This window comes from Suncus etruscus, chromosome 11 (assembly GCF_024139225.1).
Source record: "Suncus etruscus isolate mSunEtr1 chromosome 11, mSunEtr1.pri.cur, whole genome shotgun sequence".
Taxonomy (NCBI): Eukaryota; Metazoa; Chordata; class Mammalia; order Eulipotyphla; family Soricidae; genus Suncus; species Suncus etruscus.
The window spans coordinates 109224894-109244308 of NC_064858.1; the positions used below are offsets into that span (position 1 = coordinate 109224894).

The window sequence follows — 19415 nt, forward strand, 5'->3', positions numbered from 1 at the left end:
TTGCTCCTGGCAGGCTCATGGGACCATATGGGGTGCCAGGATTCGAACCACGGACCTTCTGCATGAAAGGCAAATGCCTTATCTCCATGCTATCTCTCAGGCCCCTGGAGAGATAATTTTCAATTTTAGCTCTGACACCACATGGTCCCTCCCCTCAAGGAAAAACCCCGAGTGGACCTTTAGTACTGCTAGGTATTACTCCTAAAACAAATGAGTGTGAGGTAGTCTTAAATCTGTCTATGAAGAAAACAGGGAGAGCATTGTATGAGAGCATTATATAATTTAATTTATATATATATTTATATGAGAATCATATACACAATATTGACCTTTCGAGAGAAATGCAAAAGTACAGGTTATAACATACTTGTTTTATTTTTAATAATTCCTTTAAACATCATGATTACAAACATGTTCATAGTTGAGTTTCAGTCATAAAATATACACCTCCCTTTACCAGTACAACATGCCCGCCATCAGTGTGCCCCCATTTCCCTCATCTCCCACTCTTTGCTTGTCTTTAGAATAGACATTCTATTTCTCTCTCAATATCACTGTCACGGTAGTTGTTAGTGTAGTTATTTCTGTTGTCACTACAGGATCCTTCTGGCCCTTATCTCTATTGTCTATAGCTAATATTACCATACTGTCTTTTATTTTTCTTAAATCCCACATATGATATTCTATATCTATCTCCCTCTCATTTCACTCAGCATAACAGTCTCCATGTCAATCCACAAACAGGCAAATTTCATATTTCATATTTCTTAACAGCTGCATAGTATTCCATGGTGTATATGTACCACAATTTATTTAGCTACTCATCTTTTGTTGGACACCTGGATTGTTTCTAGATTCTGGCTATTGTAAATAGAGCTGTAATGGAGAGGGCATTTTTGTATTGGCTTTTTTTTTTTTTTAGTTTTATGATTTAATACACCAAATTTTAATGTGAAAGTAAATTAAACATATGGCTAATGGTGGCAAAGCAATCTAGTAGCTTAAAGCAATTTTTACTAGAGATTAATTTAAAAAATGATGCAAGGATGTAATTTTGTTTAAATACAGATTATAAAATATCTAATTTCATTAATAATTTAATAAAAGTAGTTTTCAAAGCCTGCACTATTGGAAGGGCTTAAGATCTTAACGCCAGCATTAAGACAAAAGCAGCAAGTGCTAAATGATAGGGAATGATCAGTATTTACATGATGGACCACAAATATTTAATAACATTTGATCATAGTTTCTGGTAGTCTGAAAGCCCTTCATAGAAACAATAGAAAAAATGTTTCATAACTATGTTACTTAAAAAAATTAAGTGCAGGGTCTGGAGAGATAGCATGAAGGTTGGGTGTTTGCCTTTCATGCACAAGAACGGTGGTTCGAATCCCAGCATCCCATATGGTCCCCCGAGCCTGCCAGGAGCGATTTCTGGGCACAGAGCCCAGGAGGAAGCCCTGAGCACTGCCGGGTGTGACCCCCCCCCCAAAATTAAGCGCAGAAGTAAAAACCAAGGATCTAATAACCTTAAAACACTACTGTATCAAAAGATGAATGGCTAAAGAAACTGTGGTACATATACACAATGGGATATTATGCAGCCATCAGAAGAGATGAAGAAGCCTCATGTATACTCTACGCAAGCAAGCATGGGGTTTCTCCCATGTGTCCTGTAGTGTGATGAGACTTCTCCTCTGACCAAAGTCTCGTCCACTGGCTGCAAATAGTGCTTCTCCTGTTGTATCCTGTGGTATGTGATGATCAGGATTTGAAGCCTCTTCTACTCTCTGCAAACATAGGGCTTCTCCCCTGTATGTATCCTCTCGTGTGTGTTCAAACTTCATCTGAGTAAGGCCTTGCCCACATTCCCTTTAAATATGGGGCTTCTTGCCTTGTGTTGCCTGGTGTTATGAAACTTGACTAACCATTGAAGCCTTGATTACACAACCTGCAAACAGGGCTTCTGCCATAACCTCTGGTGTATGATATGATCTCTGAATGACTTGCTCACATTCTCTATAAACAGAGCTTCTCCCATATGTCCATATAGTGTGTGATGAGATGTGATATCCGACCAAAGCCACACCCACACTCCTTGCAAACATGGGGCTTCTTCCCTGTGTCCTCTGGTGTGAGATGAGTTGACCTCTCACTGAAGCCATCCCAGACTCTCTGCAAACATGGGGCTTCTCCCATGTGTGTCCTCTGGTGTGCAATAAGATGTGACCTCAGACCAAAGCCATGCCCACACTCCTTGCAAACATGGGGCTTCTCCCGTGTCCTCTGGTGTGTAATAAGATGGGACCTCAGACAGAAGCCACGCCTGTACTCCTCGCAGATATAGGACTTCATCCCTGTGTGTGTGTCCTCCGGTGTCCGATGAGACCTGACTTGTCACTGAAGCCACGCCCACACTCTCTGCAAACATGGGGCTTCTCCCCTGTGTGTATCCTCTGGTGTGTGTGGAGACCGGAGCTCTGAGTGAAGCCTCGTCCACACTCCTTGCAAACATGGGGCTTCTCCCCTGTGTGTGTCCTCTGGTGTGTGAGGAGACCTGATCTCCGACCAAAGCCTCGCCCACATTCCTTGCAAACATGGGGCTTCTGCCCTGTATGTGTCCTCTGGTGTTCGATAAGATGTGACCTCCGACCAAAGCCTCGTCCACATTCCTTGCAAACATGGGGCTTCTCCCCTGTGTGTATCCTCTGGTGTGTGAGGAGACCTGATTTCCGACCAAAGCCTCGTCCACACTCCTTGCAAACATGGGGCTTCTCCCCTGTGTGTGTCCTCTGGTGTGCAATAAGATGGGACCTCTGACAGAAGCCACGCTTGCACTCCTCGCAGACATAGGGCTTCATCCCTGTGTGTGTCCTCTGGTGTCTTATAAGACCTGACCTGTCACTGAAGCCACGCCCACACTCCTTACAAACATGGGGCTTTTCCCCTGTGTGTGTCCTCTGGTGTGTGATGAGATTTGACCTCACACTGAAGCCTTGCCCACACTCCCTGCAAACATGAGATTTCTCCCCTGTGTGAGTTATTTGATGTGTGATGAAATTTGATCCATCACTGAAGTCTTGCCCAGGCCTTACATACTTGTCTCTTAAAATTATTGGCAAGTCTATCCCTGGAACTACTCCAACTGTGCCCTTTGGATTTTCTTTCAAGTCTGTGTTAATGTCTTTCTCCATTGTCATCTGTTTACTAGAGCTATCTATTTGACTGCTAAATAGTTTAGAAAAGGCTGTTGAAATTCTTTTATGTCTCACCCTATTAGCCAAATGTATGGATCTTTTTTTGTGCTTTTGACTTTCAAGTATGTCATTCTTTGATTTGCCATTATATGGATCAGAATATTGCCACCATTGGTTTTGATCATGTGGATAAGAATTCTTTGATTGAGGATATTTTCTATCAGATGTTCCCAGGAAGATCCAAGAGGGATGACTTTGTTTCATGTGACGATTGAGGAAATTCTGACTGGAGAAAGTGAGAGAACAGAAGGGACAAGGATGGATTTCTGGCTTGAGTTCTGCTGAAAGAGAAATGTTTTGGTCAGAGCAGATGTTGACAAGGCTGTCTGAACCATAGTTCTATCTCCTACTAAAGTTTGTTCTCCTAGCTTTCCTTATTTTGTTGATAAAGCAAGATAAAATCTTCATACTCCTAAATAGTCTGGAGGCTTTTTCTGTTTGGTTGGATTTTGTAGCCATACCTGGAGTACCTTACTCCTGTCTCTGCTCTGGGATCACTCCTGAATGGCTTGAAAAACTGTATGGAATGCTGTACTATATTTCTGGCCTTAAATTGTGCTTTGTCATTCCAGTTGCATTCACTAAATCTTGCAAAATTCAGAAAGTACATATCCAGAAACTTTTCTTTGTTTTTGTGCCATACCTCAGAGTAATCGGAATACTCTGTGTTTTCACTCAGCAAGTATTCTGGCTGGCTGGGGAAGACCATATAGGATGCCAAGGATCGACTGCAATTGCTTTAATTGTTTCTACCTCTAAGCTGGAACTTTTGAGTTATTATTATGTTTAGTGACCTTTCTGCTTAGGTAATAATATGAAGAGATAATAGACAAGCTAGACAGAGAGCCGGGAGGACAAGTCCATGATATGAAGCTTGCCACAGGAGCAGTGAGCACAGAGCAGTAAGAGCACTACCAGCATAACAATGATTGTGTGAGAGAGAAACAGAATGCCAATCTTAGACAGACGTGGGATTTTGAGGGGGAGGGACATGGGGGACCATGATGCCAGGAAAGTTGCACTGGTGAAGGGCAGTGTACAATTTATGACTAAAACTCAACCCTGAACATTTCTATAAACTTGGTGCTTAAATAAAAGATTATTAAGAAAAGAATTAGTTGAGGGTAGTAGGTTAGAAAATAAAAAAATTAGTTGAATGAAACCTGGTTAAAGCAGCAACATAGGTAGAGCAAATCATTTTGTTTTTAGGTACTAAATAAGCTGACATGAAAAGGCAAGATAGGTTGGGTGCACCATATTGAAGAGATTGGCAAAGTCTACATTAGTTTTGTGCTGGGCTTGCTCATAAATGGTTTAAAATACAAAAATATATTTCTGAGTGGGCCAGAAAGAACAGCAGAAGGGTGTTTGCCTCAAGGCTGACCCAAGTTCAATTCCCATTACCCCCAAGTCCACCAGGAGTAATTCCTGAAGTATGGGGCCAGGATTAACCCCAACTATTATCACTGAGGGAACCTCAAAATAAGGAAAGAAAATCACTTCCTTGGGGATATCAAAAACCCCATAATGATCTAAGGGCAAAGGTCAGAGTAAAGGAAAATGACAGAGGGGCCTGAGAAGGGCACCCCAACATGGGACTGTGCAACCACATTAAGAGCACAAATAGGGAGTGAAGAAATCACAGGATCTGATCTAAACATCCACAGACATGGAACCAGAAAGAGCAAAGGCAAGACAGCAAAGCTGCAGACTATTCTGGAACTCAGCATCAAGGGAATTGAAAGAGAGCAAGAGAAGTCATGTACCAATGTTCTGGGAGTCCCAGATCCCAAGCCCAGGGCCTCCATCTCACATAGGTCCATGACAATCCATATCCAAACCAAACCCTGAGCCCAACAGGTTCTTTACACACTCACCGACAAACAGGCTTCGTGGCAGCCTTCTCAGGACTCCTCCTTCTAACCAGGAGATTAGCACAGGCGTTACCCCAAAATATCCTGCTGCAGGAGAACAATCTTGGGTTAGACACAATGAAGGAGACAGCAGTCTATGCATGAGTTTGGATCACTAATGAAAATGGCCAAATCGTCGAACAAATGAAGAACAGAATCATCGCTCTCCATATGCATGTTGGTTATCACAGAGATGAGACTAGATTAAAATAAAAGAATCTAATTGAGGGGGATGGATAATACAGTGGAGCCCCCAGTACTTCTCTAAGTCCCTCAGGAAGTGAGCAATGAGTGAAAAGCCAGGAGCAAAACCAAGAACCACCAAAGCCTAAATGTGTCTTAAAAAGAGGAGGCTGGAGGTTGCTAGTCCTGATCTCCCTACCATCATATGCCATTTCAGGATTTCTAGTCTGTGTCTAAATGGAGACAGGGACCTTCCCGTCCCTCCCATCAACCCTCCTTTTCCAAAATTACAAGGATAATAGTATATTTGCATAAGGACACATCAATTTATATCATATATTTCCAGGCTGACTGAACTTCTTTTTCCTAGAAAATATATACCTCGGGGCCAGAGAGATAGCATAGAGGTAAGGCATTTGCCTTTCATGCAGGAGGTCATCGGTTCAAAACAGGAGTCCCATATGGTCCCCCGTGCCTGCCAGGAGCAATTTCTGAGCCTGGAGCCAGGAATAACCCCTGAGCACTGCCGGGTGTGACCCAAAAACCACAAAAAAAAAAATATATATATATATATATACATATATATATATATATATATACACACCTCAAAACCCAGTTGAACAAACTAATGAATTAGTTTGCAATATTTCTTTATCATACTCATATAACCTTGTTGTTTAGGAAAATAACCTCTAAAGCAGATGTACCTCTAGCCACTTTTTATACAATCCGTTCAACAGATCACTTTCTTAAACACCTGAAACTGCAGCATTCCAACCCACCAAATGGGCTATCTGAGACCACTGCAGTTGGGATTTGGAGAAATCCTGACAAATTTCCAAATCCACCATAACATCTGACCTTATAGATGAGGACCTAAAATCAACACTTAATGTTTCAGCAACAGAAATCAAGTCACTAGGTGGCAAACATAAGACATCTATAGATGAACAATTCAACCAATTCAAAGAACTCTTTCAGAATATGACAGATTCCATACAAAGAAACTGAAGGAAATAAAAAACATGTTAGCAAGCCACAATACCAGATATACACAGCTGGAGAATTGTAAAAAGTTGGATACAAGGGCCCGGAGAGATAGCACAGTGGCGTTTGCCTTGCAAGCAGTAGATCCAGCACCAAAGGTGGTTGGTTTGAATCCTGGTGTCCCATATGGTCCCCCGTGCCTGCCAGGAGCTATTTCTGAGCAGACAGCCAGGAGTAACCCCTGAGCAACGCAGGGTGTGGCCCAAAAACCAAAAAAAAAAAAAAAAAAGTTGGATACAAAATGCAAGCCAACTTTGATAAAGAAAAAAAAAAAAGACAGACAAATCACTGAAAGAAAATGTAAGGTACTTATTGAACAAAGACAAAAGAAATGATCTCTGAATGATAAGAATACCAGTGGGAGGAAAAAGTGAAAGAAGAACAAACAGTGAGGGAGATAACAACAGAGAAATTTCAACTCTCTGGCAAGAGGTTGCTATACAAATCAGAGGCAAAAAAGTGGCAACAAAATAGACTCCAATAGAAAAGCATCAAGACATCTAGGAGCAACATAACGACCAAGAACACCAACTACAGAAGATGGATTAAAACGACACTGAAGAAACATAACTGCTAGAACCACAAAGAAAGACTTCATCATAAACTCCATTCCCTGAGCTGCATAGCCACCAAGCTCTCTAGAAAAAGAGGTCTAATTTTACCATCCAAGACAAAGCAGAAGTCTTCCATACACCATGAAAGCAGCAAGGGGAGAGTAAGTAATCATGCAAGGAGTCTAGAGTTAATCCCATGACAGTATACTTCAGGGGTGGAGAAACCCTGTGTCTCCTAGGTCAAGGGAATTCCCTCTACAATAACCCCAATAGTTACTGTGCCTGTGTAGGGGGATAAAGAAAAGGAGAAAAAAAAAAAAAGCACAAAACAATCATTTTTTCCACATGTTTATATATCGATTGATCGATTTTTTTGACGTCTTTATTTTGGTGTGGAGATTACGGTTGATGTCTCCAATATTATTTTATTTTATTTTATTTTGTCTTGTCTTTCTCTTTCTTTTTGCACTCAAGCATGAGTTGATTTCAGAACCGAGACTATTGTGTGGTGCCTATCTTTATTGCTGTAGTGCTCACCAGTTATTTTTTTTAATATTTATTTATTTATTTATTTATTTTATTTATTTGTGGTTTTTCAGTCACACCCGGCAGTGCTCAGGGAATACTCCTGGCTCCAGGCTCAGAAATTGCTCCTGGCAGGCACGGGGGACCATATGGGATGCCGGGATTCGAACTGATGACCTTCTGCATGAAAGGCAAACGCCTTATCTCCATGCTATCTCTTCGGCCCCGCTCACCGGTTATTTAATTCGATAATTTTTTCTGTATTGTTGTGGTATTTCAATTACCTTTTTCACATCCTCTCTCAAACTGAGGTTGGAAGCCTCTAGAGAGACTCAGCCCATTTTCAGCGTATTTGACTTTTGATTTTTTTTCCTCTTATTTTGTTCCCAATTCTATTGCTTTTCTTGCCTTCAAACAAAGCCACATACCTCGATTTTTCTAGCTCTGCCTCTTAAATAGAAGGGAAAACAAGGGTTCCAGGACCAAACAGATATGTGATCACTAATAGTAAGCCAGACAAAGAGGGGTCCACCTACTCTAGCAGCCCGGGGGGTGATGGTGGGGTATGTGTGGGAGACTGCTCTAGCCTGCACAAAATGGATGCCATCAACCTTAGCCTCTGTCTCTGTGGAAAGTTCCACTGAGCTGTATACGTGACCGTTGGCAGGTTCTTAGCCCATGAGCAAATAGGAAATCTTTTTTTTTTTTTTTTTTTTTGGTTTTTGGGCCACACCCGGTGACGCTCAGGGGTTACTCCTGGCTATGCGCTCAGAAGTCGCTCCTGGCTTGGGGGACCATATGGGACGCCGGGGGATCGAACCGTGGTCCGTCTCCTAGGCTAGCGCAGGTAAGGCAGGCACCTTACCTCCAGCGCCACCGCCCGGCCCGCAAATAGGAAATCTTGCAACAAAAGATAGCCCCTTGTGCTAACCACAGGGCCATGAGGCCAGGAACAAGGTGTTGATAGTATTTCCTTATATGTCTCTGATTCTGGTCAAAGTTAAAGATTGCTAGGATCAGCCATTGAGTTATGCCTTCCCCTTTACCCTTCCCCACCTCCTATGGGCTGTGCTTAACAAGGCACACTCTATCCTTTTTCCCTTTTTGGCAAAATACCTGTAGTAAGCATATAATTGGTGAAAAGCTTGTTTGAATTGACCAATGCTTGTATGCCCCATAGGTTTAATGCTAAGTACCTTTATCCATTCTTGGTTATGTGCCTATGCTTGTAATATAATTGGATAAGAGATGGTTCAAAATGACCAATAGTTTTTGAGACATGCCTCCCTTAGTGTAAAAAATATATAAGCGCTTGCCCGCTTAATAAATTTGCCTGTGATCAGCAACAAGACTTAGGCCATTCTTTCTAACCTCTACAGATTTTTCCACAGATATTTCGGATCGGGTCGGCCTCGGTGAATCCACAAATAAGTTGCGGCATTCATCCCCTTTACCCTGCTGGCCGGGGTCCCCAGAAAGCCGCAGACTGGCGCCCAACGTAGGTTCTTAAGGTTACCGACCACCGATCAGACGGCAACGAGCGACAAATCCGGAGCCCGCCCCGTCAGACACCAGGTAAAAACCCCATCAGGGTGGTGCAGGGCCGTCAGACACCAGGTAAAAACCCCATCAGGGTGGTGCAGGGCTGGGTAGTCAAATCTTAGCTGAGGCATAGCCACCGTCCCATTCTTGACCTGAACAGGATGGGGTACTCAGTAAGTGTAGAAGCCCGATTTATTTCTGATATCCAGAAACAACTTAAGAGTTGTAATATTGACGTTAGAAAGAAAGATTTGTTGCAGTTCTTACTTTTTGTCCACAAGGTCTGCCCTTGGTTTGTTATTACTTGTCCTAAAATAGTGCCTTCCACTTGGGACCAAATTGGCGCGAGCTCTCCGAATATTTTGAGCACCATGGTGACCACTCCGCTAAAGATATGATGTTGCAGTACTGGCAACTTCTTTAAAATATTATAGTTGCTGCCCCCCATTGCCCGTTCTCCAGTCAGATCCTTCAATATGCACAGCAACATTTAGAGTCTGCCTCCCACTCTTACTCCCGAGCCAGTTCCTTTCCTTTGCTGATCTTGCAGACCCCGCCTTGCCTCTGCCTGATCCTCCTCCTCTCACTGACTCTGCTACTCAGACATCACCACCCTCCTCTCCTTCTCTGGTTGAGATGCTCATTCCTTTGTTACCACCCTCTACCCCCCTCTGAGTGCAGTGGCCTCTGCCCCCCCCCCCAAGGATAACACCTTGGACCCCGCTGATGTCGCAAACCTGGATAGGGAAGGTGCCGATTCCCACCATAGGGACCTTCCCCTTACTCAGGTGCCCCCTCCCTACATCCTGCCTGCTCCTCTCTCAGCTTCCTCTATCCCCGCCCCCTCGGGCCCTTTCAACACCAAATTCGTGATCTTTGGGAGATCCTTCACCTTGAACACCAGATCGTCCAACTTCGGGCTGGTCATTCCTCTCCCAGATACTTGTTTCCCTTTTTCGATGAGCCTGCGCCTGCCCCATCTGCCCTTATTCGCACACCCACCAGACCCCCGGACTCGCGCTCAGGCCCCGTGCTGCTAGGGAGGGCGGGCGGATCATGGTGAGGGTGGCCAGGATCCTGCTCCCTCCCCTGATAGTCCTGATGGGGGTCAGGACCCTGTGGACTCCGAGGACGAGGAATCGATGATTCCGATGCACCGGGTGTCCCTGTTAACAGGAGATCCCGTGTTAGCCAGCAATTGCGGGCAGTACAAGGCCCTTGATCGTAAAAGCCTCAAAGAGCTGTTTCAAGCCGTGACCTCCTATGGCCCCCAAGCCCCTTACACGCTCTCCTGCTTAGAATCTATTGGGGGGGGGGGGCGGCGCTGTCTCCCCCACTGAATGGCGCAATATTGTTCGCACTGCACTTAAGGCAGAATTCTTTGTCTCCTGGGAAGCTGACTTTCTCTCCCGCTGCAAAGCCTTTTCGGGCAGGGATTCTGATCTCTATGCTCGCATAGCCGGCCTCGTCCCTTATCATACCTTAAAGGCACAGCATACGCTTTCCAGGTCCCAGCTTGCCAACACGGCTATTGCTGCCCTCCGTGCCTGGAAGTCGCTCCCCAGAGCCGGCGCTCCAGCAGCTCCCCTCTCAAAAATCACTCTGGGACCCGATGAATCTTTCAGCTCTTTTGTCTCACAGAGGCGGCTCTGCGCGCCCTTGGCAACGCTGCCTCTATGGCAGATAGCGCCCTCATCAAACAACTTGCCTTTGAAAATGCTAATGACACCTGTAGAGCCATCCTTAAGGGTAATTCGAAAGCCAAAACTCTCCATGACATGATTAATCTCTGCAGAGAGGCCAACCAGTTCATGCATAAAGTTACCCAAGCCCTAGTTGCCTTTCATGGCCAGTCCCAAGGCAAAACCTGGCTTTCACTGCGGCCACTTTGCTTCCCGCTGCCCCCAAAAGCTGGCTCCAGCCTTGCAACTGGCCACGCCCAATCCACGCCCCTCTCTTTGTCCAGGACATGGAACCGACACAGGTCCCCAGCAACAGCACCAGGAACCAAACTCCTCTGGGATAAACTCTGAATGCTGTCCTGACACCAACTTGCACCAGTTTTAACATGACATCCTGACATGAGGAAACGGCAACAACTTGAGCTAAGAGAGGATTGCCCCATCTCAGTACCTAACGGTATGATGCAACCAGGAGACATGCCATCTCTGCCCAAAGCAAATACCAAAAATCGCTATCTACAGAAGACTGACTTTGATAAATATCTGCTGGACAGAACCTATTAAGGGACCAATGAGGAAGTTCCTAGCCTACGCCTTGGCCTAGGATTTATACAAAAACCAAAATCCCTAATTCCAGAGGTCTAACTTTGACAACTGCAACTGAGCAGAACTTCTGGAACTATGCTGAAAGACTATACCCTAGGCTCTGTCCTAGGTTCTGAACAAAAACCAAGACCACTAATTACAGAAGACTGATTACAACAACAGTGATGAAACAGAACTCCTAGAACCATAATGAAAAACTCTCTCCTAGCCTTCAACCTATGACCAACACAAATAACAAGATCTCCAGGTACAGAAGAGGATATCATCACCCACATCTGATTGGAAAGTTTTCTGGGACCATAAAAAGACTCTGGGGTGTGCAGATGAGTGAGCATGAACCTGGTAGTTATTCCCATGGCAGTATGCTTCAAGAGTGGAGAAACACTATCTCTTAGGACAAGGGAATTTCCATTGTAATTTTCCCTATATTTATTGTGCTTATGTGGAAGAAGAGGAGGAAGAAAAAGAGGAAGAGGAAAAATAAAAGGAAGAGAAAGAAAAAGAGGAAGAGGAAGAAGAAGAAGAGGAGGGAAAAGAAGAGAAAGAGCAGGAAGAGGAAGAAGAGAAAGAAGAGGAGGAAGAAGAGAAAGGGCAGAATAGAAAGAGGAAGAGGAGAGAAAGAAAAAAGAAGAGAGGAGAAAGGAAGAAGAAGGAGGAGAGGAGGAGAGAGGAGAAGGAGAAGGAGAAGGAGAGGAGAAGGAGAAGGAGAAGGGAGAAGGAGAAGGAGAAGGAGAAGGAGAAGGAGAAGGGAGAAGGAGAAGGAGAAGGAGATGGAAAGGAGAAGGAGAAGGAGAAGGAGAAGGAGAAGGAGAAGGAGAAGGAGAAGGAGAAGAGAAGGAGAAGAGAAGGAGAAGAAGAAGAAGAAGAAGAAGAAGAAGAAGAAGAAGAAGAAGAAAGAAGAAGAAGAAGAAGAAAGAAGAAGAAGAAGAAGAAGAAGAGAAGAAGAAGAAAGAAGAAGAAGACCCTTTCTCTGTAACTGATGGTTTTGGTTTTAGGTTTATTCTGTGTTTATTCTTTTTTTAATCTTGTTGATACTCCCTTATAGATTTCTGTTTCTGGTTTGTCTTGTTTTACTACCTTTTTCTTCTTTTTCCCTTCCTTCTTCTAAATAGATATTTATAACACCTAGACAGACTCCTCCTAGTTTTTCTTTTGTTAGATTGCCTTTTTTTTTTTTTTTTCTCTTTTCTTTTTTCCTTCTTCCCCCAGAAGGCCAGACAGTCGAATGTTCATTTGGTGGAAATAAAAAACTGACCAGACATGAATAACAAATTCGAAAGTCAACCACAACAGAATCGATTCCCAATCTACAACAAGCTGTACAAGGGGGGGAACAGTTACACTAGCATTACGTGGGGTAAAAGGTGGGGAGATGTGGGATGCATGCTGGGAACAAGGGTGGAGGGAGGACAACAATGGTGGTGTGGGAATGGCCCTCACTCAACTCATTGTCACTATGTGCCTCAAATATTACTGTGAGAGAATTGTAATTTCACCTTGACCCACAATTAATTACTTAAATAAAAAAATATATTAAAAAAAAAGAAATGAAAGGGAAGAGATTAAAACAGAACCCCAAGAAATCCAAGATATCTTAAGAGTTTATTATGAACAGCTGTATTTATTTAAGCTAGAGAACCTGAAAGAAATGGACAGATTTCTGGAAAAATATCTTCCAATACTGAGTGACAAAGTAAAAAGTCTAAAACAGTGCCAATCACAAGTAAGGAATTTGAGACAGTAATTAAGAAACTCCCACCAGGAGCAGGCAGGCTTACAGATGAAATTTATCATTCAAAGATGAAATACTACCATTAACTATCCAAAACATCGAAAAGATGGGAATCTTCCAAATTCCTTCTATGAAGCTAATATCACACTCATTCTCAAAGCTGACAGATACTATGAAGAAAGAAAACTACAGGCCAGTTTCAATAATGAATATAGATGCAAAAATCCTTAACAAAATCTTAGCAAACTGAATCCAACAACATATCAAAAAGATTATAATCATGTCCAAGTGAGTTTTATCTCAAGAATACACGAATGGATCAATATACACAAATAAACCAACATCATACACATCAGTAAAAGTAAGGATAACAATCTTTTGATCATATGTATCGTTGCAGAGAAAGCATTGGACAAAATCCAACAACCATTCATGAAGAAAACCTTCAACAAAATAGGTGTGGAAGGACCTTCCTCAAGATAGTAATAGCGGGGCCGGAGAGATAGCATGGAGGTAAGACGTTTGCCTTTCATGCAGAAGGTCATCGGTTTCTGATCCCGGTGTCCCATATGGTCCCCTGTGCTTGCCAGGAGCAATTTCTGAGCATGGAGCCAGGAGTAACCCCTGAGCACTGCCTGGGAGAGACCCAAAAAACGAAAAAAAAAGAGAGACAGTAATAGCTACCTATAAAAATGCCTCAGTTTGACATTATTCTTTTTTTTTTTGGGGGGGGGGAGGCCACACCCGGTGGTGCTCAGGGGTTACTCCTGGCTGTCCTGCTCAGAAATAGCTCCTGGCAGCACGGTGGGACCATATGGGGACACCGTGATTCGAACCAACCACCTTTGGTCCTGGATCGGTTTGCTTGCAAGGCAAACACCAGCTGTGCTATCTCTCCGGGCCCGACATTATTCTTTTTTTTTTTTTTTGGTTTTTGGGCCACACCAGGTAATGCTCAGGGGTTACTCCTGGCTATGTGCTCAGAGAGTTGCTCCTGGCTTTGGGGGACCATATGGGAACACCTGGGGGATCGAACTGCGGTCCGTCCAAGGCTAGCGCAGGCAAGTCAGGCACCTTACCTTTAGCGCCACCGCCCGGCCCCCCCCCCCGACATTATTCTTAATGGTGAAGAAAATGAGAGCATTTCCACTAGGGTCAGGCACTAGGCAAGGATGTCCTTTGCTTCCACTCTGATTCATCACACTATAAGAAATCCAAATAAAAGCAATCAGGCAAGAGAAGGAAATCAAAGAATCCAAATAGAAAAGGAAGTGAAACTATACTTGCACATGAAAAGATGATATAAATAGAAGAGCATAAAGAGCCTAAACAAAAGCTTCTAAAAACAATAAACTAATACAGCAAAGTTAACAGTACAAAGCCAATACACAAAACAGTTGCATTCCTTTATACAAGAGTCTATCCCATTTAAAATACTGTCCATGAGGCCAGAAAAAGCAATGACAGGGAGAGAGGTAAAGATTAATGCAACATCCCAGAGACTGAGGATACTACCACCTTCCTTCTACCAAGGGCCTTTGGCCCACTCAAACATATCGAGGCTCACTGAAGCCAGAGAGAAAGCTCCATTTGAGGGAGACATTAATAATAGCAGGGGAGATCCCAGCTCAGAAACTGAAGGCCTTTGTATCTGAGAAAACCTCACCAGCCTACTACAGAAGATGGAGGGATCCAAGCCCAGCAGAATGATCATACTTGGGGAGAAACTGCTTCAGAACCTCTTATAAACAACTTTCTTTTTTTTTGGTTTTTGGGCCACACCCCAGTGTGTGCTCAGAGGTTACTCCTGGCTGTCTGCTCAGAAATAGCTCCTGGCATGGCACAGGGGACCATATGGGGACACCGGGATTCAAAACCAACCACCTTTGTCCTGGATCGGCTGTTTGCAAGAGCAAACAGCTGTGCTATCTCTCCGGGCCCTATAAACAACTTTACTAATAGGGTTAATCTATTGACCCTATTTGCATCAGTCATTATATTGCTGACTAAACTGTGTGTTCTACTGTAAAGATTCTAATTCTGTTGTGTTCTAGGGCCCCTGCAAATAGAAAAATTTGCATTCAAACCTCAGTGGGTTTAGTATTAGTTTTGCATAGTTCCAAAGAAATTTAAAAATGTTAGATTTTTTTTTTTTTTTTTTTTTTTTTTTTTTGGTGGTTTTTGGGGTCACACCCGGCAGTGCTCAGGGGTTACTTCCTGGCTCCATGCTCAGAAATTGCTCCTGGCAGGCACAGGGGACCATATGGGATGCTGGGATTCGAACCGATGACCTCTTGCATGAAAGGCAAACGCTTTACCTCCATGCTATCTCTCCAGCCCCTAAAATGTTAGATTTTTAAAAGTTCTCAGCTATCCTAGTGAATGTTTCCTAATTGCTCTGATGTTAGTGTATATTATTTAGCAACTTATTCACAAATTATGCCTGCAAAATATTCTGTCTTTGCCTGAAGAAGTCTATGGAAAAGGAACTTTAATACTATACTCTTATTACAGTGCTCATTATAAGAATGTTTTTAGCAAACTTATTTTCAAACTATATATATATATATATATTTCTGCAGATATATATATATATATATATCTGCAGAAATGTTCTTGTGATTTTATTTAAGAGATGTTATAAGAAACTCAAATGTTCTACACTTGTATTATGCTCGGTGTAAGAATGTTTAAGAGTTTTCAAATTAAGTGTATCTGCAGAAAGGTTCTAATATTTATGTTCAGAGAAGTCTATGAAATAAAATTTGGTGAAATGCATAAGACAAAGATGAAATATGTATGTACAATCTGATCTTTGATGCTTTTATAGCTTTTACTGTGCCTATTGCAAAATACCCATTTTTATAACTTCTGATCTAGGGTTCCTGCCTCTGAGGGAGAAAAGTAGAAGAAAACTTATAGTTTTTCCTATTTTTGTTGTGTTCTAAACAGAAAGGGTGGGATTGTAACATGACACCTAGCTATTAACCCAAAACAAAGGCATTCTCCCATCTTCCTCTTTCCCTTAAATCTCTCTTCTGATCTATAAAGCACTCCTGGATCACTCTCAACCTTCCCCCTTTTGGTGTAATGAGAATTGGTTTAATAAAAGAAAACGAAGTTCTGGATTTTGGTTCTCTCAGACCAAGAGGGAGTGGCCATTACTCTCATCTGACTAGCTTGGATTATTTCTTTGCCGCTACTCTGCTAAGACCTCTCCAATGGGAGTTAGAAATATATGGAGGGAGAAAGGGGTGATCTCACAATTCATGGATTTTATTTTACAACCACTTATTAGGGAATTCCAAATCAAGATAACAATGAGATATCATTTTACACCAGTGAAGACAGCACACATCAAAAATATTGAGAGCAATCTCTGCTGGCAGGGATGTGGTCAGAAAGAAATACTCCTCTGCTACTGGTGGAAATACTGCCTGATCCAACCCCTATGGAAAACCATATGGAGGGTTCTTACTACCCTCAAAATTGAGCTGCCATGTGACCAGGCAAATCCTCTTTTGGGTATGTATCCCTCAGTCAGAAGTTAGGGCAAATGACATGATCAGAGTTGACAATAATTTAATCCCCCAAACCATAGCTTGCACCAAGCCCCACCAGAAGGGATTTCTGGGTGCATATCTGGGCATAAGTCACTGGACTGCCTGTCTAAATATAAAACAAACAAAAAAGTCATAATTGTCCATGACCCAAGGATGGATGCAATGTATTGGGTAATATGCTCTGGATGCAGGAATATCAGATTTGATACCAGCCCAAAATAATGTCTCAGCAAGCACTGGGAGAGACCCCAGGATCTGCTACTGAGTGGAACTTTGACCATGAAAGAAATTAACTCACTTATAAATTTTGCAGTGTCATTAGGATTGAAACAATAGTTGAGAGGAGAGAACGTGACCATAAAGAAGACAACCCAGGGATGATCACTGCAACCAAGGTGATGCCAAAACACATCAGGATGATCCTTGAATCAGAGTCCAGAGGCTAAGATCACACAGTTCATGAACTCACATCATTTTTGGCCATATCACTTCTGGATCTGTGCTCAAAAAGGTCAGGCTTAGGGGAGCATATGCAGAACAGGGGATCAAGTCCAGTTTGGTCCTGATATGGCAAACCCATGAAACAATGTATATTGCTATCCCTGAAAAGACATTTACAAATATAAAATTGGAGGCTGGGGTCAGAACAGTAGGGAAGCGGGGCTAGAGATAGCACAGACACAGGGCATTTGCCCGACCTGGGACAGAACCAGCTTCGATTGTCAAAATCCCATGTGGTTCCCTGAGCCTGCCAGGAGCGATTTCTGAATGCAGAGCCAGGAGTAACCCCGGAGCGCTGCTGGATATGGCTCAAAAACAAAATAAATAAAAACTTTAAAACAAAAAGAACAATAGGGAAGAGCTTGACCTTGAATTCAGCAGAATCATGTCCTCTGTTGAGCCCATATCCATGCAGATCCAGGCACCTCCCAGTCACCCCAGGTTGTAACCCAAAGGAGAGGCTCAGGGCCAGGGTAGCTCTCACCTACAGCCTGCAGGTGCTCATACGTCTCTAGCATCACATCTCTGTAGAGCTCCCTTTGAGAGACATCCAGGTACGTCCACTCCTCTGGGGAGAAGCTCATGGCCACATCAGGGAAGGTCACCAATCCCTAAACACACAAAGGAGGAGGTCAGGTCCAAGGCTCAACCAGGGCCCTAGGGGGGAGATAGGATCCCTTAGGTCCTAGAGGGACTCAGGGCCTCGCCAATGTGTCCTTGTGAGCACCAGCCTCCACATCCTCTCTCCATGGGCACCCAGAGGGGACGGTTCCCAAACATCTTGCTAGAAAGTCTTATCAACCAACATAAGCCAAGTATTCAAGAAGGTTCTTAGAGGTGCTGCTTTGCACACAGACCACCCAGGGCCAATCGGTACATTAGAGTCGCTGAGCACTGGTGGATGAAACCAAGACTACAGAACGAAACAGAGCTGAAACAGCAACTCTGGAGGTGGTCCAAAACGCTAAACACATACTAGCCCCTCCTGCCACCAGAGCCCATCTCTGCCCAGGACACAAGCAGCGAGAAGGTAAATTGACCAGTGAGTGAATCAAATCTGAGTTTGGGGATATCGGTACTCATGGTTCACACCCAAACAAATCCCTCCTGGTGCAGGTCAAATGGCCCAACTCGGGCTGGAGAGAAAGCACGGTGGTAGGACGTTTGCCTTAAACGCAGTCAGCACCAGATGAACCCCAGTTAAATTCCTGACATCCCATACGGGCCCTCGAGCCTGCCAGAATTAATTTCTGAGTGCAAAGGCAGGAGTAAGCCGTGAGTGCCACCAGGTATGATTCCCCCCCCCCCCCCAATCAAGAAAAGAAAATGACCCAACTCCCAGCAACTACGACTTCCAGAAAGAACCTTTGCCCGTTTCCCAATTAGAACCACAAGCCATGGGACAACAGACAAGGAGGCTTTGGAAATGCACCTGGTTTACTGAGGAAAAATGTGGCTCCAGGCCAAAGCCTGACTCTGCATAGTCAAGGAGAAAAATGTTGAGCTGCATGTCCCGGGCCTTGAGCAACAGTGCCAGGACCAACATGGACCAACATGTGATCAATCCCAGGTACAAGCTGGTGTCCTGTATGTCGCCTGGCGCAAACCCTCTCTGTAGAGTCAAGGAAAAGCCTGAGCACCACCAATGTAGCACAAAATTCAGGACAAAAGAGAAAAAGCAGACACAGCACAGCACAAAGAACCTAAAACCAAAACCAAATGAAACCCACAGGAAAATGCACATGCACGAAAGGTCCTTGCTGTGTTCCTTCAAATAAGCAGAAAATTCTTCACCAGGAGCCCAATCAGTGTGGCATCTAAGAGCAGCAGAAAATCACTAAAGAACCGTGTGCTGGGCCAGACCATCCAGACAAATTTAGTGGGCGCTTGCCTCGGATGGAGCTGTCCTAGGCTGAATCCCTGATAACCCACAGGGTCCCAGTCCCAGAGGTATGATTCCAGAATGCAGAGCCCGAAGAATTTTCTTTTTTCTTTCTTTTTTTGGGGGGTCACACCCGGCAATGCTCAGAGGTTACTCCAGGCTCTCTGCTCATAAATCGCTCCTGGCAGGCTCAGGGGACCATTTGGGATGCTGGGATTTCAACTACCGTCCTTCTGTGTCTAAGACAAATGCCCTACCGCTGTGCTCTCTCTCCGGCCCAGAAGAATTTTCTTTCAGTCGTGATGCCGTAACTCAGAAATGAATCCAAGATCCTTTGTCCAGGTGAGGGAAGAATGTTATTTTATGGCAGAAATCCTGGGATCAAGGTCTCTTTCACCAACATCCAGGTTTCTATGGTCAGGAGCTCA

General features: G+C 43.8%; 1 protein-coding gene across 6 annotated transcripts; it reads right to left on the reverse strand.

Moving 5' to 3' along the window:
- Positions 1 to 1986: 1986 nt before the first annotated feature.
- LOC126022946 (histone-lysine N-methyltransferase PRDM9-like) lies at positions 1987 to 17940 on the reverse strand. Of its 6 annotated transcripts, none has more exons than XM_049783960.1 (4): positions 17590 to 17940; positions 5135 to 5218; positions 2815 to 3538; positions 1987 to 2308 (listed from the first exon to the last, which is right to left on the reverse strand). In XM_049783960.1, exons 1-4 carry the CDS (start codon positions 17687 to 17689, stop codon positions 2020 to 2022), a joined length of 1197 nt encoding a protein of 398 aa, XP_049639917.1. In that variant the 5' UTR covers positions 17690 to 17940; the 3' UTR covers positions 1987 to 2019. The 6 variants fall into 6 exon arrangements, with proteins under 6 accessions (XP_049639917.1, XP_049639916.1, XP_049639914.1 ...); XM_049783959.1 differs by having other exon boundaries at positions 1987 to 2557; positions 2726 to 3538; XM_049783957.1 differs by having other exon boundaries at positions 1987 to 2230; positions 2309 to 3538; positions 17590 to 17938.
- Positions 17941 to 19415: the final 1475 nt, after the last annotated feature.